Genomic DNA, 16,493 nt, shown 5'->3' on the forward strand with positions numbered 1-16,493 from the left:
GGCGAACAGCTCACAGCTCACTAAGGGTGGGTCCAAGGTAAGACGCCCTTGTCAATCAACTATCATGGGAGGGGCCTGTGCAGAACTACGTCATTCTGACAGGAATCTCAGAACAGCCTGATTTGAAAAAGGGGGTTTTAAAATAGGGATTAAAAAAAAAAAAACACTGGGTGGATTTTTATCATTATAGGATGGATGTTTACACACACTAACAACACACATTTATGTCCAAACAACAACAGAAGTGAATTTTACATCTGATGACCCCTTTAAAGTAATGTAATCTGTATATATGAATATCTCTAAAAATGCTCAAATACAACCAAAATAGTTGGGTGGCAAAACCTTGCCAACAGTGTAAGGACTACAACAACTAAGATGCACGTGATAAACTGGACAACCATTGAAGTGCTTACATATCAGCTTCCTAGTGGTGCGACCATGTATTTTTTGTAGAACATTTTCTTCAAGTAATGTTCACCAAAGACCTTATTTTACACAAATTAAAAAACCCAATTCTAAAACCAATAGGAAGTTCCTGAACACTTCTTAGAGGCCTTCTGGTTTGGTCTATGAATTCATGTCACTACATAAAGATGGCAAAATTTGATATGTACATATGGCCATTGTATCCTGTTCTTAGTTAAAAATAAATAAATAAATGGAGACAGGAAATTAATTCAATCACTTTCTAAGGCTTAATTCAGGAGTCAAAAATGGGGAAAAGAATAAAAGGAGTTTGAAATGTATGAATCTGTAAGTTAAATAATGATGTTTTAACATTAAATGATTGTTAAAAGAATGCAATGCTTACACCAAAACAAAGGCAGTGTGACAGAATGTGAAACAGAGGTCTTCTAAACACTTGCATACTTGTATGCCTTACTACATGCTACAATCTATGGATTTTCCCACCACCAGCAACATAGTACATACTTTTATTACACAGTATACAGTACACTTAGTATGTGAATTTGGACACTTCTCTTTAACACGCAAAACACAATTTACTAAAACTACTTAAAAAAACTACTTTGTGTCTTGTAAGCTATATGAATAAATCAATTTGTGATGTAGCAGTGATTTGCATGGAAGGGGTAATTATGCTAACATGAACATGATAACATGAATGCAATGTGCTAAATGGTTACGCGTCTTCTTTATAATGTTTTTCTATGGGGAAACATTTAATATTAAACTTTGCACATTACGTTCATATTCTGGGTTCTTCTGCTTGCCTGGACTAAGTCTGCATCATCAATAAAGTGCATACTGATTTTGGCCTTTAAATATCACTGTCTTACTACATTACTACTAATGTAGGCCTAATAGATAGAGAGTCGGACTAACCCGAAGGTCGTGGGTTCGAATCTCAGGTCCGGCAGGGATTGTCAGTGGGGTGAGTAAATATCTAGCACTCTCTCCACCTTCAATACCACGACTGAGGTTAGACCATTGCTGAGACCCTTGTGCAAGGCCCCGAACTCTAAACTGCTCCCCGGGTGCCGCCACATTGGCTGCTCACTGCTCCGGGTGTGTGTTCACTGCTGTGTGTGGCACTTGGATGGGTTAAATGCAGACCACAAATTCTGAGTATGAGTCACCATACTTGGCCACACGTCTCTTCACTTTCACTTTAAAAATAACTGGTGGTCAGTAAAGGGAAGCCTTGTTCTGCCCTCCAGGTGGGCGTTCCTTTAAGGGTGTGACGTCACGCGAAAACTATCAGACAGGAGGTCTACTCTAGACATCTTCCTCCATATGAATTTGAGGTGATTGAGTTGGTGGTCGTATATTGATTCAAATATGGATATAATTTAACGTTTTGCTGCTCTTTTACTAGCCAAACAAATGTAGTAGTTTATGAATTACACTATTTACGTTTGTTAAAATGTTTCTATATTCTGTTGTGTGTGTGCGCGTGTGTGGGCGTGTGTGTGTCTGTGTTTGTGGGCGAAGGCTACTTGTTCCCCTAACCCAACCCTAAAGGAAGACTGTTTTAAGTTCACTTAAATTAGAAGTTGAAATTAAAAAAAAAAAATTTTTTTAAATTGATAGCTCTCAATTATATACTGTAATATTGAATGGCTATAGTCAATAGTTAAATATAGGAAAAAGAAAACAAGAGACATCAGTAGTATTGGTCTCAGTGATACTGGTCTTCAGTGATAAAAAGATGTCATTAAACAAATATTAAAAATATACTGTCTTTATGTTGTTTCTACATCAATTTTAGGATTGAATGTGTGAAATTATTACTATAAAAGTATATTTAAAAACTTTAATGTAGGTGGTATCTTAAAGCTGTATGCATCATGTGTATAATTTTCTTAAAAGTATAAGTATTCTTAAAAGTAGATAGCACACAGTGTTGCACATATAAGTACAACCTGGTAAATCACACACTGTGCTTATCTCTGCTTACTGAAACTGTGCTTACGCACTCATGACGCACACATCTGTGCGTATAAGCGGTCCTTTTATTGTCCTCTTATTGTTCAGAGTTCAACTGTTTACGTTCCTGTGCATCATTCCTTAAGATGGATTGACAAGTTCGCTCGGCGGGTTTACTCACGTGACCTGCTTAAACACAGTTTGGTAAGTGAACGCGAAGCGAACCAAGAAGAAAATGCAACATTGTAACAAATTAAGTCCCTGTTTCGGAGCAAAGCAAACGAGGTTTGAAAACAAATGTATCATTCTTGTTCCATTCCCTGACACGCTCCCTCATTGCTGACGGCGCCGAGACTGAAAGTGAAAGTCGATCAAGTCAGCTTCAGGGACTTCTCAGAAATCATCTTTTCAAAATAAACAGCTATAGGCGCTGGGTGCCATCAGTGTCAGGCAATTTTAATTAGCCTCTGCTTCCATTCGTTTTTTTTTTTTAGCATAGGACAAAATGTGACACTTTATATTTAGCACTTGAAAAGAACCTGGGCAAACACTTACGAATGTAGCCGTTATTAACCTCAACATTAACAACAACACTGAAATAAGAGCGCGTGCATTTTTACTTGCATCTGACTGACAGTCGCGCTCTAATGGTCACATTACTATCTGATCCCACTGATATAAGAAAGAGAGCAGTTTGCTTTTATGAAAAGCTGTACAGCTGCGAATATGTTGCAGAGCCTGATATTAAAAATGTATTTTTTGAATACTTGACAGGTGTCTGAAGAAGCCAACGAGAAATATCCTAACGGCTGAAAATGAAAAAACTTACCGAGTTTCTCGTTGGCTTCTTCAGACACCTGTCAAGTATTCAAAAAAGACATTTTTATCAGACTCTAATATCAGGTGTGTGTGTTTGTCTATGTGTACTTCTTTATGCTTCATTGTGTGGACCAAATGTCCCCACATACTTATCATACTTATATGTATCTTTAAGGTACCGATATGGACGTTTTAGATACAAAAGTGTACCTTTTGAAAAGGTACCGCCCCAGTGACAGCTTTTGTTCACGTTTTGTTTTTGTTTGCTTGTTATCAGATGGAAGAAACTCTGTGCTATTTATTTCTACATCCCTATGCTGAATGTAGTGACTGCAGTTTTCTGTGAAATATAATAAATATTTCTTGATTCAAGCTGATTGTGTCTTGTACAGCTCGTTATGAACATGCTAGTTAATGTGAGAACTGAAACCTGCATTTAGTTCTCAGTTAAGGGGCAAAGTACTGGCCACGTGTATTGTGCATGCCTTTGCAAATACCTCCTCACTCCTTATCTATGCTGAAGACATCACTGTCTGGTGATGTCGTAGGTTCCTTTCATCCTTGAACATTCCTCACCTCCTAGCCCATGACTTTCATATGCCAATATATCCTTGGCTGAGAAAATTTGGGGTACTGAGAAATAACCTAATGGATCAGTAATGTACAGTATGTGGGAGCACATTACTGTTTTGGAGTTTAAAGTCAGCAAGAGCTAGTAAGCAGTCATGCTGACAAGATAATTCTTTATAAGACTTTAAAAGAGAAAACTTCCAAAGCCAAAGTCCAAGCACTTTTAAACTATGCCTTTTGGTTGGAGTTAGTTTACAGTAGAATTTAAAAATATCCTAGGAACCACAAAATAATATAACTGAAATGCTTTAAAAATGTCATAAATCACCTTCTTGGTATTAAAATAGTTTAACCACTACTATTACTACTAAAAAAAATAAATAACATCATCTGTATACTTCAGTAATGTGTTTTTAAAAAATGCTAAAATACAACTAAAATAAAGTTATATGGTAAATTTGTGCCATGGACTACAACTACAATGATTAGAGTGCTACTTAAGTTCTTAGATACAATAACAACTCAGTTACATTGAAAAAAAAAAAAAACAGACTTCATTTTGCAGTATGACTGTGTAGTTTTGGAAGAAAAGTCTCTTCAAGATATGTTCACCACAGACCTTATTTTACACAAAGTAGAAAACCAGTATGCAATTCCTGAGAACACCTATGGGAAAAGAAGCCTTCTGGTTTGGCCTATACATTTATGATGTCATTACTTGGCCAGATGTGCAGTGTACACACGTTTTTTTCATCCTAAATCCTTTCCCTTGTTTTTAGTAAATAAATGAATGACTAAATAAATAAATGGACACAAGAAAATCGTTCCATCAGTATCTAAGGCTGAAGATGGGAGTCAGATTGACTCCAAAACTGGGAAAGGGAATAAAATAAGTTTGTGACGACAGAAGCTTTGAAATGTCTGAACCTACAAGTTAAATAAAGATATTTTATCTGATGCAGTTTAATGATTGTTTAAAGAATGTAATGCTTACATCAAAAAAAAAAAAAAATATTCATGCAGAGCATTATACAATATAGATTGTTTCAAAGCAACTTTACAGGAAAATAATGATTCAAGTGATGCAAACAAAATTAAATACTGTAAAGCAGCTCTAAAAAAGACAATAGTAAAAATTCAATTAAGTTGAAGTCAGTTCATTGTTGATTCAGTTTGGTTAAATAACTGTAGATTTAATTAACAAGTTCAATCAATCTATAAAGCAGAGAAGAGTGATGTCATCATCCATGGAAAACCTCAAACAGAATGCTCAACAAGAAAATACTGATCATGAAAATAGAAAAAAGTCGGCACACCTAGTCTCCAAAAATACAAATATCACATAGGTGAGGCTTCAAGCACCGCAGACTGATCAGTCTGATAAAGAGCCTGCATGCTCAAAATGTCAAATATGTGATAGTCTGTTATTACATTTGTGGAGCCTAGGTGTGCTGACTTTTATCTGTTTTCTTGCTGAATATTATCATATAAAATGGTTAACAGATGATGCTCTTAAACTAATGCCTGCCCACGTGATCTGTGTATATGTGCATAATTTCATTTAATGTTATATTAATCAAATAACAGCTGCTTCCAAAATACACATCTTTTAACTAAATTTTTTTTTAATCAATATATATATATAAAATAATATATATAAAATATATATATATATATATATATATATATATATATATATATATATACATACATATATATATATATATATTGATTTAAAAAAAAGGCAAATGGTGATGACTTTTTTGTTTGATGATTTTAAATAGTCGAAGGACAAAAAGGAGAAAGCTAATAATAGTGCCATACAGGGCAAGTTCAATAAAAAAAAATAAACATTTCCTCTGGCTTCAAATACGTATTTATTTATTTGCATTAGCAATTTTACATGGTTTGTTAAAAAATTAAACATATTCATCAGGAAATCATGTTTGAGACCTTTATGAGCATGGCCAGAATCACTGCCCACTTACAGTTATGGATTTGCAGCCCACCGCCCAAATATACAATATGACTATGTTATGTATTTATTTACTTATTTATATAACAGCAATAATACACTAAACAGGTAAATAACACAGTATTTTTTAAATGATAAAGTATTTTTATGGTGGAGTTATACAACTCATACATTCAGCGTGAGAGCTTGATTGACAGACGATCTGACCAATCATAACAGCAAATCAGCCATCTTGTCCAACAAACAAATCAGACAGGAGAGTTGATTAAAGGGGTCATATGATGCGATTTCAAGTTTTCCTTTCTCTTTGGAGTGTAACAAGCTGATTGTGCATAGATAAGATCCCTGAAGTTGCAAAGACTAAAGTCTCAAATCCAAATAGATATTCTTTATTAAAGTTAAGAATCCCCCTAAAACAGCTCATTCAAACACGCCCCCACATGTCTACGTCACGATGTGGAAATATTTGCGTAATGCCGCCCAAATGTTCACGCAAAGAAAGAAGGCGTGGTTTCAGTAACCGCAGTTAGTGTTGAAGCAGCCATGTGAGGGAGATGCTGTGTGTATCTAGGCGAAAGCAAAAGCACTTCATTTGGCCTTCCCAAAGTAGATGCATTTAGGAAGCTTTAAGAACAGAACAGCAACGCATTTTATGGACAACCGTTTTGTGAACCTAGGAGAGGAGGTAACTCTGATTTGCTACGACAATCTGTCGCTTCTGAATCAGCTACTGTAAGTATGTTTTGTTATTAGTTTAAGTATTTGCTATTGACTGTTCAAATGCAGAGTTTTGCATGTCGTGTGTGTATGTGTATGCACATACACATACACGCGTGTGAGAGAGCGCGAGAAAAACCGGGTCACACAGTGGAGTCAGCTGTCGTAACCGTCTGTGGCCTGTGTACTGAATACACATAGGAGCTTCATCACTGTGTCTCTCATGCGACTCTGTTCCCCTTTCGGGCTTGAACTGATGTTAAAACTAAGGACAGTTCAGTTCAGTTCTCATCCAATAGTCTGTGTGTCCGAAATCAAATACTTGCCTAATATATAGTGCAAAAAAAAATTAAAATAAAAAACATTTACTTTCACTCATATAGCTTTTATCCAAAGCACATTACAATTGAGGAATACAAGCTATTCATCATAAAGTGGCAAATTAACAGGAAGTGCTCGTAATACAAAGCTTCAGGCTTTGTTCAGATTAGTAAAAGCTAAACAGGCAGAGTTTAGGGAAAGAGAAAGCAAAGTTGTGTGTTTTTTTAGGATGAAGTTAAATGGTGACAAAAGAGATGAGTTTTCAGCTATTGCTTGAAAATTGTCAGGGATTCAGCATTCAGAACAGGGGTGGGAAGATCATTCCACCAGACAGGAACGGTAAATGAAAATGTTCAGTAAAGTGATTTTGTGCCTCTCTGTGCTGAGCCTGTAGCTGTTCTATATGCAAGCATCAATGTCTTGAACTTCATGCGAGCTGCAACTGGTAGCCAGTGCAAGGAGATGAAGAGAGGTATGACGTGGGCCCTTTATTAGCTCATTTATGACCAGATGTGCCACTGCATTCTGAATCATTTGTAGAGGTTTGATTGTGCATGATGGAAAACCAGCCAGGAGAGAAATGTAATAGTCCAGCCTTGAAATGACGCCTGGACAAGATGTTGTGCAGCATGCTCCATTAGGAAGGGCCTGATAGTACAGTATATTAGAATTCATACCTTTTGAAAAACAGTAGTTGAAAAGTACCCAGACAACCTACTAAATCCAATGAGATTTGGAAAAGTCCCCCTAAGTCAATAGGCAAAAATGGCAAAGAAACTCCCATCACCAGCAACATAGTGCAAACTTTTATTACACAGTATACAGTACATTAAGTATGTGAATTAGAACACTACTCGTTAACAAACAAAACACAGTCTAAATAAAAAAAAAAATACTTTGTGTCTTGTAAGCGATATGAATATATCTATCTGTGATGCAACAGTGATTTGCATGGAAAAGGTCATTTTACTTTACTTTTTGAGTCCTTTCATCAGCACTCTATACTTAAGGACAGATGGAAGGATTTCTTTCAAAGCTCCTACAAAAGGCATCACATATTCCTTCATAAAACCACCAGAATTTTCCTTTTCTTTTTTTAGATTTGTTATCTCTTCGTTCAGGAGATCAGCTTTCTCCTTCATGTTCTTCTTTATCATCTCCTCCCGCTCCATCAGCTTGCTCTCAATGGCTCTGTCCATCTCCTGCTGCTGCTGCTCCAGCTCCTTGTTGAACTTCTCCTGCATCTGCCTCATTTGGTCCTGCTGCCTCTCTTTCTCTGCCTGCATCATTCGCTCACTCTCAATGCGTTTCTCCTCTTCCTCTTTAAACTTCTGTTCCAGTAGAGCATTCTTTTCCTTTTGTTCTGTCAGTCAACATAGAAAACAAAAAATATGTGAAATATGATGTTACTACCAAACTTCAAAGATGCCTTAGAGATGCTCTTGAGTACCAATTTGGGGTTTTGGGTTTATTAAATTACAAATGCTCCAAGATGAAACAGTGTAATGAATAACAAATATTCATTGGGTTGACAAAGATTTACCTTCAATCTTTCTGTCATTTTCAGTGAGTTTTGTGTCCATGTAGAGGATGCTATTTGCTTCTGGTCCTCGCTCATTCAGAAACTCATTCAGCACTGCCTCAGACTGAAAATAAACATACATTATTAACTTTTACTGTATAGACAGACCCATCTGCTCATGTATATTCAAAGAACAATTTCACAAAAACACTATGTCCTCACCGATACACCTTTTTTGGGTTCTCTGCGGTACTGCTCAACAACGGCGTCTCTGTCTCTGCAGTAGAGTTCATATCCTCCAGACTTACTGTACTCTCCATCCTGCAGCCGTTTATTCATGTCAGAGAACAGATTCTTCAGCAGATCTCTGCACTTTCTTTCTGATGCCATCTCATTCTCTTGCAGCAGGCCTATATAGTACATATCTATGTCTTCCTAAACATACATAAAAACACATGCATCACATATACAAGCTGGAAAAAGTCTACTATACTACCATAGCTGAGTTACAGTTTAAGGAATGACCATCTGTGCACCTCTTCAGATTCCATAAAATAAAAAGATTAATTTTTTTCCTTGCACACATAAGAGCAATATCTATACACCACTAACTAACTATCATTTAAAATAATGCACAATGAAACAAGGCTTTGCATATTTACAAATTATTCAAAAAACAGCAGCACCATTGTGAGAGGTGCATTTGAAACTTACCCTCAGTTTGTTCACATATTTTCCTTTTTCGTCTTTAAAGGAGCGTTTCATAAACTCAGCGGTGGCCAGACTGCTGAACTTCTGGTGCTCTAAGGAAATATCATCCACACCTACTGGGAACTTGTTCTTCACCTGGAAAGAGCAGCATGCTTTGTCACTGAATGGCTGTAATAATTCGGTTCAGTTTCAAATAATTAATAATTAAAAATTAAAATTTTTATAAAAATATCATATCAGCAGCAAAAAAAAAGAAAAAAAAGAACACACAATGGAAAACCTCAAACAGAATGCTCAACAAGAAAATACTGATCATGAAAATAGAAAAAAGTCGGCACACCTAGTCTCCAAAAATACAAATATCACATAGGTGAGGCTTCAAGCACGCAGACTGATCAGTCTGATAAAGAGCCTGCATGCTCGAAATGTCAAATATGTGATAGTCTGTTATTACATTTGTGGAGCCTAGGTGTGCTGACTTTTATCTGTTTTCTTGCTGAATATCATCATATAAAATGGTTAACAGATGATGCTTTTAAACTAATGTCTGCCCAAGTGATCTGTATATATGTGCATAATTTCATTTAATGTTATATTAATCAAATAACAGCTGCTTCCAAAATACACATCTTTTAACTAAAAACTCCACTAAAGCCAAGCTAATGCAACTTTAGATAAGTAAAGCACAGTTTGATGAGTAACTGCACTGAGTGAATATATGAGATAATGTGTCATACCTTTTCCATCCCAATCTGATATGCTTTTAAAGCTTCTTGAACAGCTGTCTGGTTCTCTAGATTCGCAAGCGCAACAACTGCATTTTCAAGACAGGGCACTTTACCACTTTTGATTGTGTTTACATAAATCTCAACCAGATGTCCGAGCACTGACAACACACACAAACACATAAACAGATTTAACTTTCAATTATAACAGCTTATGGGTCTGAACACTAAATTTTTTCAATATTAAACTGGTAAAACACTCACATTTGCCAGTAACTCTGTGTCCTCCTTTCACTGTTTTCACGACACTATTGTGAAAGATGTGGTCACAAAAATGCCCTGTGACCTGTAGAAAATCAGGTACAAGGTCCCGTTCATGCAAGCTTTCTAAGCGTGTCATGTTTTGAGGCGAGGCTGGAGAAGGGAACACAAAACACTTCCTGGGGGATGGGAAATAGTTTCGGATGCACTGACGAGGCAGGTTGTAGTCACTGGCTTTCTTGCCCACACCTTTTAGGAGAAAATAACATTTTTACCAAAATGCAGTAAGAAAGATTTTCTTTTGCCAGTCTTCAGTCACTGTTTATTTACATACGTTTCAAATTCTAGCAATGTTTAAGTCTCTTGTAAATACCTTTCTTGAGCTGAAGGGCAAATTCAAGGTACTCGTCCTCGGTCACACTCTTCCCATCAATTTCTAATTCCAAGGTGAAATCTCTCACGACCCAGGTGAATGATGGGAAAAACTGCACAAACTTACAATCCTCTTCTTCCTCCTCATCAACTGCTGCTTCTGTCGATCTGATCTTGATCTGCTCAGTGAGTTCAACAACGTAGCTGCAGCACATTAAGAAAAAACAACGTCTTATGAAGTGTATGTTTGTATACAGGATGTAAAAGAGGAAGTGGGTTATGTGGTTAAAGGATACTGCAGCTTTTCCACTGCAGAGTTATCAATAGTGCCACGGCTGTTGTACACCAGTGTGCTGCTGAGCAGAACAGCCAGACAGAAGATCCAGCTGTCATTCTTAGAGTCTCCCTGAAACACACAGAGTCTTCAGATCAAATCATCCATAACATATATCAACAAGACTATTAAGTCTACAACTTTATTCTTGTCCTCACTTTGGCCACGTCACCAAGTCCCTCTGTGTCCAGCAGCACTAGAGTGTGTCCTTCTATTTTAGGGTGAGGGACACACCACATCCAGATGCCTTTGGTCTTCGACTCAATAGTATTGCCGAGAGCAAAGCCTGAGACAACCATGTTTTTTATTATTATAATTAGCATGTAGCTAATATGTACACATTAAGCTGGCATGTCTAGACAGTTTTCTCACCTGACTGTTGTCCAGCCAGGCGGTTCATGAGGTAAGACTTCCCCGTACGGTAGAGTCCCACCACAGACACCACCACCACCGGCTCATTGATCCTACTCAGGAACTCAATGGCCTGCTTATAGACGCTGAGTGATCCATTCACATTCTCCACCAAACATATGGGTGAAGACATTAGTCCAGCTTTAGACATGCTGGCTCTCTCTAGCTCTTCCGGTTTGCTAAAGGAAAAAATAATGATTTGGTTACTGCAAACAGAATATTGTAAACAATATGTATAAAAACCTACACTACATACAACAAAACAACTAATTGTTCACCAACACTGACTTCACTGAAATCTATTATTAACTTCCATAAAAACAGTATGAAATGGTCACTGATCATTATGGTCCCACACATGCTTTATTACTTTACTAGAATTATAATTTTAGCTAGTTAGTAAGATATTTGCATGACTCTCTCTCTCTCTCTCTCTCTCTCTCTCTCTCTCTCTCTCTCTCTCTCTCTCTCTCTCTCTCTCTCTCTCTCTATATATATATATATATATATATATATATATATATATATATATATATATATATATATATATATATATATATATATATATATATATATATATATATTTATTTATTTATTTTTTTAAAGGCAAATGTTGATGACTTTTTTTGTCTATGATTTTAAATACTCGAAGGACAAAAAGGAGAAAGCTAAAAAAAAGTGGCATACAGGGCAGGTTCAAAAAAAAAAAAAAATTTCCTCTGGCTTCAAATACGTATTTATTTATTTGCATTAGCAATTTTACATGGTTTATTAAAAAATTAAACATATTCATCAGGAAATCATGTTTGAGACCTTTATGAGCATGGCCAGAATCACTGCCCACTTACAGTTATGGATTTGCAGCCCACCGCCCAAATATACAATATGACTATATTATGTATTTATTTACTTATTTATATAACAGCAATAATACACTAAACAGGTAAATTACACAGTATTTTTTAAATGATAAAGTATTTTTATGGTGGAGTTATACAACTCATACATTCAGCGTGAGAACTTGATTGACAGACGATCTGACCAATCATAACAGCAAATCCGCCATCTTGTCCAACAAACAAATCAGACAGGAGAGTGGATTAAACGGGTCATATGATGCGATTTCCAGTTTTCCTTTCTCTTTGGAGTGTAACAAGCTGATTGTGCATAGATAAGATCCCTGAAGTTGCAAAGACTAAAGTCTTAAAACCAAAGAGATATTCTTTATATCCCCCTAAAACAGCTCATTCAAACACGCCCCCACGTCTACGTCACTATGTGGATATATTTGCGTAATGCCGCCCAAATGTTCACGCAAAGAAAGAAGGCGTGGTTTCAGTAACCGCAGTTAGTGTTGAGGCAGCCATGTCAGGGAGATGCAGTGTGTCTAGGCAAAAGCAAAAGCACTTTATTTGGCCTTCCCAAAGTAGATGCATTTAGGAATCTTTAAGAACAGAACAGCAACGCATTTTATGGACAACCGTTTCGTGAACCTAGGAGAGGAGGTAATTCTTACTTTGCTACGACAATCTGTCGCTTCTGAATCAGCTACTGTAAGTATGTTTTGTTATTAGTTTAAATATTTGCTATTGACTGTTCAAATGCAGAGTTTTGTGCTTGTCTGCGCTTGTTGGAAGGAGGGACTTTGTAGAAAACAATGCTTTTGAGAGAGGCGGGGCATAGAGGACCTACAATAATGTACAGTGTTTGAAAAATAATGTGTGTTTTTGAACATTAAAGCATGTCAACATATTATGTTACACCAAATAATGATCTTTAAAAAAAAGCATCATATGACCCCTTTAACTTCGCTAGACTTGTGGTGCATTCACACCATGTCGTAATTACCATAATAGAGTGGGGGAACTATGACGTCACTTTGTAGGCGGATCTGCTGTTAGCATGACACTGGTTCCCTCAACAAAAAGCCTATAGGATTTTTCCATAGGCTTTTGGATGATCGCAAAAAAAAAAAAAAAAAAAAAACTCTGTGTTCAACCATAGTTCATAAAACTTACACGTTTTGTCCATCAAGATAATCTTCACAAAATAATAACTTTGATGAATTTTGAAGCCTAAATAAAAGCGCCAGAACTTAAAAGCTAAACGTAGGCTGTAAACGAACTACAGCACCACGGTCGCTCACCTTCAGCGTCACCACCACCATGTTTCCCACAACTTTTTCAAACTTATTTTTAACGTGTTTAGTGAAAAGGATTTACTCTATGAATTTTAATACATGCTACATTAACCTTTTCATATAAACTAGAATAAGCACAAAACTAGAGCCAATCTGAAATGAGACATTAATAATAAATAGTACAGTGAATAAATGAAATAATCATAACTAAAGGGCATATGAAAGCACATATTTCTGCACATTTCGAAGTAAGGTGCATTACAAGTCAATAAATCCTTGATTAATATGTATATTTTAATTAAAAACGTGTCTCCAGGTACTATTCAATACAATTTGTGCATTTAATTATTAAATGACAGCAGAGTGAGCAAATTTCTCTGCATCAGTAGGAAAGCGATGAGCATCTTCCATCTGAAGACTTGTGTTGCATTTCGGGGCAAAACAAAAAAATATCGTCAACCAACAATATAAAATGCGGGAAACTATTAATTGGTTATTCTACAATTAATTGTATTAAAAATTATACTACGACTGGAAAATACTGTAAATCAACAAACTTTTCAGCGTGATGACATTTAATTAACATCTCAGACTACGCCTGTAGTCCCATTTAGCAACTTGTTAGCAACAGTCTTTTTTTAAGAAACGTAACAGTTTAAAAAAAAAATCACGATTGGGGTGTTTTATGTCATAGAATAAAACGTAAAAGTATCTTGAGACTGTGTGAACCACGGACCTTATTTTAGGGATTTAACCAAAATTCCATCCAAAAAAACCTTTTACTCTGGGACGATGGAACCGGAAGTGCTAGAATGCTAACTCGCTTCCAGGTTTTTGCCTACAAAGTGACATTATAGTTCCACCACTCTATTCCGATATGACAACATGTGACGTTTAACTCGGTGCATCCCCGGCTGAAACAAGATGTTCATGTTTACTTCATGCTAAATCTATAAAGTGGAAGAGATGATCGGTTCACGTGCTACTTGAACTGAGGCGCAACAGAGCCACAAAACTATTTATCAATTAAATAAAACAAACAAAAAAGTATTATTTATTAAAGTTTAGTTTATCTGGCGTGTTGTCTGTAGTGCCCTCTTTGCTCTGAAATGTATTTTTCACTGCATGAGAACCTGTGGCAGAGTGCATGGCTTGTCAGAAGTAGCAACAGTAACTAAGGTGGAGCGATCTCACATCGATTTTCTCACACTCTCTCAAATGAATGCAAGGGCAGTTCAGTTAAAACTGTAATAATACAGATTTGGCAACTTCTCCTGTGTCAAACGTTTCTTTTTACAAGGTGTTTTTGTAGCGTTGAGTGATGTAGCCAATCACAGACATACCTGTTGATTTCTTGAACACCTCTAATTGGCCACTGCTAAGACTACACAGAAGTTCTGCATGCTCGTGAATTCTCTCATTGTAACAAAGTTTATACAAAAATTTAATTAAAGACCCATTGTGCAATGTAGAGAGCTTCATTTATTACAGAACTTTGTGAGATCGCGATGGACTCCTGCTCTCCACAGTTGTTATGCCTCTCTTTGATAACACACCTGGTTCAGATAATCAGCTCGTTAGAAGTGAGCTTAGTGCATGAACTGTGTTCCCATTGACATGGTCCCTACACGGTGTTCATTGCTCCTCCCTGAGCAGGGGAACTCTGTAGAAGAAACATTCATAGTCTTCGGAAAATACATTCACGGATTTGCACTGCGCAACGTCTTCACATACGGACAAGTGTGACATCATATACCTCGGTTAATAAATAAAATTTAAATTCACGTCTCGCACACTTCAATGCACTTTGGATGGAACATATACGTTCGCTTCAAACTGGAATCATGGCGGAAAACCCTGAAGCGATAAGAGAGGCATACAAAAAATGCAGAGCAGGGGGTCACGAGGACTGGAATGAGAACCGCTGAGTTAAAGAACTCGGTCTTCAGGCTAGCTCTTCAAAATATGAATAAAAGTTGTTGTTGTTTTTTTTCAGCTGCTTAAAGGACAAACGATCACATACACCAGGGATCCTCAAATCTGGCCCACAAGATCCACTTTCCTGCAGAGTTTAGCTCTAACCCTAATCAAACACACCTGAGCATGCTAATCAATGTCTTCAGGTTCATTAGAAAACCACAGGTAGGTGAGTTTGATCAGGGTTGGAGCTAAAGTCTGCAGCGCATTGGCCCTCCAGAGCAAGATTTGAGGAACCCTGACATACACTGTAGCCTGTCTGTAAACACAGCAAAGATTTGGGAATACCTCATAACGTTTCATTTTTTGCAATTGCATGTTTGCCATAGTGATAACCAGTGGACGGGAGAAAAATATAATTTGTCATATAGATGCAATGTAAATGCAGACTAATAGATTGTTTTTGTTTGAATTTTTGTATCAAAATGTTTTTGAAATGCATTTAAATTGCCATGTAAATGCACGGACTTGTACATCCATCGCTCAATGTGCATTGCTATCGTTCTTGTGGTGAAAAGTTAAACCTGTTTGTTTTGTAAAGTACCAGTTTTCATACTAAGTATGTGTAGCGGACAGGTTTCTTTTTTTAACAAAACAACCCCAAACAAACCCCACCCTCCGTGGGAATTCTGACTGCCAGTTGAACTCGAAAGCTCGCAGCAGGGTTATGGGAGCGGCCAGGTCTGACACAACAATTGTCCTGAGATTTGAATGTGTTCTTGTTAGGGTTTCCGAGCGCATGCATTTCAAAGTAACCCCAAAGTAAATCAGAGTGTGTAATTCAAAGTTAAAATAAGGGTTAAATATTTATTAAATGAAAATATAATTTAAAAAAACATGCCATTAAATCTCAGTTTGTACACAATATGTACATTTGCACAATTGAAAATCTTAAATAGATGTTCTACATTTGTTTTTGAATAAATGTCAAAGAAATTAAACAATAAAACAAAGTTCACTTACGTAACCCTAAACTTAAAAATGTGTTTAGAGTAAAGATGTTCACGAGCCTCTCTCCCTCTCCGCTTTACTTCTCTGCGCGCATTGAACAGAAAAGCAGGTCTTATATAACGTTACTCCACCGATGAGTTTGTCGCCCTGTATCCGCCCATCGTTCTATAGCTGTCTTGACGTTAAACGGTCGATTTCTGGGAAATCACTTATATATTGACCGAGCCGAACCTGCCGTTTCACTTTTATTTTCACTTTCGTGTCAGCGTCACTGATTCGCCAATGTCAGAACA

The 16,493-nt window shown here is 36.7% G+C and overlaps 1 protein-coding gene across 1 annotated transcript; it reads right to left on the reverse strand.

Annotated features, from left to right (window-relative positions):
- Positions 1–7,574: 7,574 nt before the first annotated feature.
- On the reverse strand, positions 7,575–16,370 carry LOC109069540 (guanylate-binding protein 1-like). Its single transcript, XM_042718755.1, has 11 exons — positions 16,213–16,370; positions 11,094–11,311; positions 10,880–11,007; positions 10,684–10,793; positions 10,389–10,591; positions 10,019–10,264; positions 9,767–9,915; positions 9,033–9,164; positions 8,541–8,753; positions 8,340–8,442; positions 7,575–8,159 (listed from the first exon to the last, which is right to left on the reverse strand). Exons 2-11 carry the CDS (start codon positions 11,281–11,283, stop codon positions 7,768–7,770), a joined length of 1,866 nt encoding a protein of 621 aa, XP_042574689.1. The 5' UTR covers positions 11,284–11,311; positions 16,213–16,370; the 3' UTR covers positions 7,575–7,767.
- Between the last annotated feature and the right edge of the window lie 123 nt (positions 16,371–16,493).

Source organism: Cyprinus carpio, chromosome B2 (assembly GCF_018340385.1).
Source record: "Cyprinus carpio isolate SPL01 chromosome B2, ASM1834038v1, whole genome shotgun sequence".
NCBI lineage: Eukaryota > Metazoa > Chordata > Actinopteri > Cypriniformes > Cyprinidae > Cyprinus > Cyprinus carpio.

Excerpts from the sequence above, each read along its gene's own strand:
- LOC109069540 (XM_042718755.1), bottom strand. The coding sequence starts at position 11,283 with ATGTCTAAAGCTGGACTAATGTCTTCACCCATATGTTTGGTGGAGAAT. Across the intron at positions 10,592-10,683 it reads TCTGCAGTGGAAAAGCTGCA|CTACGTTGTTGAACTCACTG; the intron begins GTATCCTTTAAC and ends AATGTGCTGCAG. Across the intron at positions 8,160-8,339 it reads AAATGACAGAAAGATTGAAG|AACAAAAGGAAAAGAATGCT; the intron begins GTAAATCTTTGT and ends GTTGACTGACAG.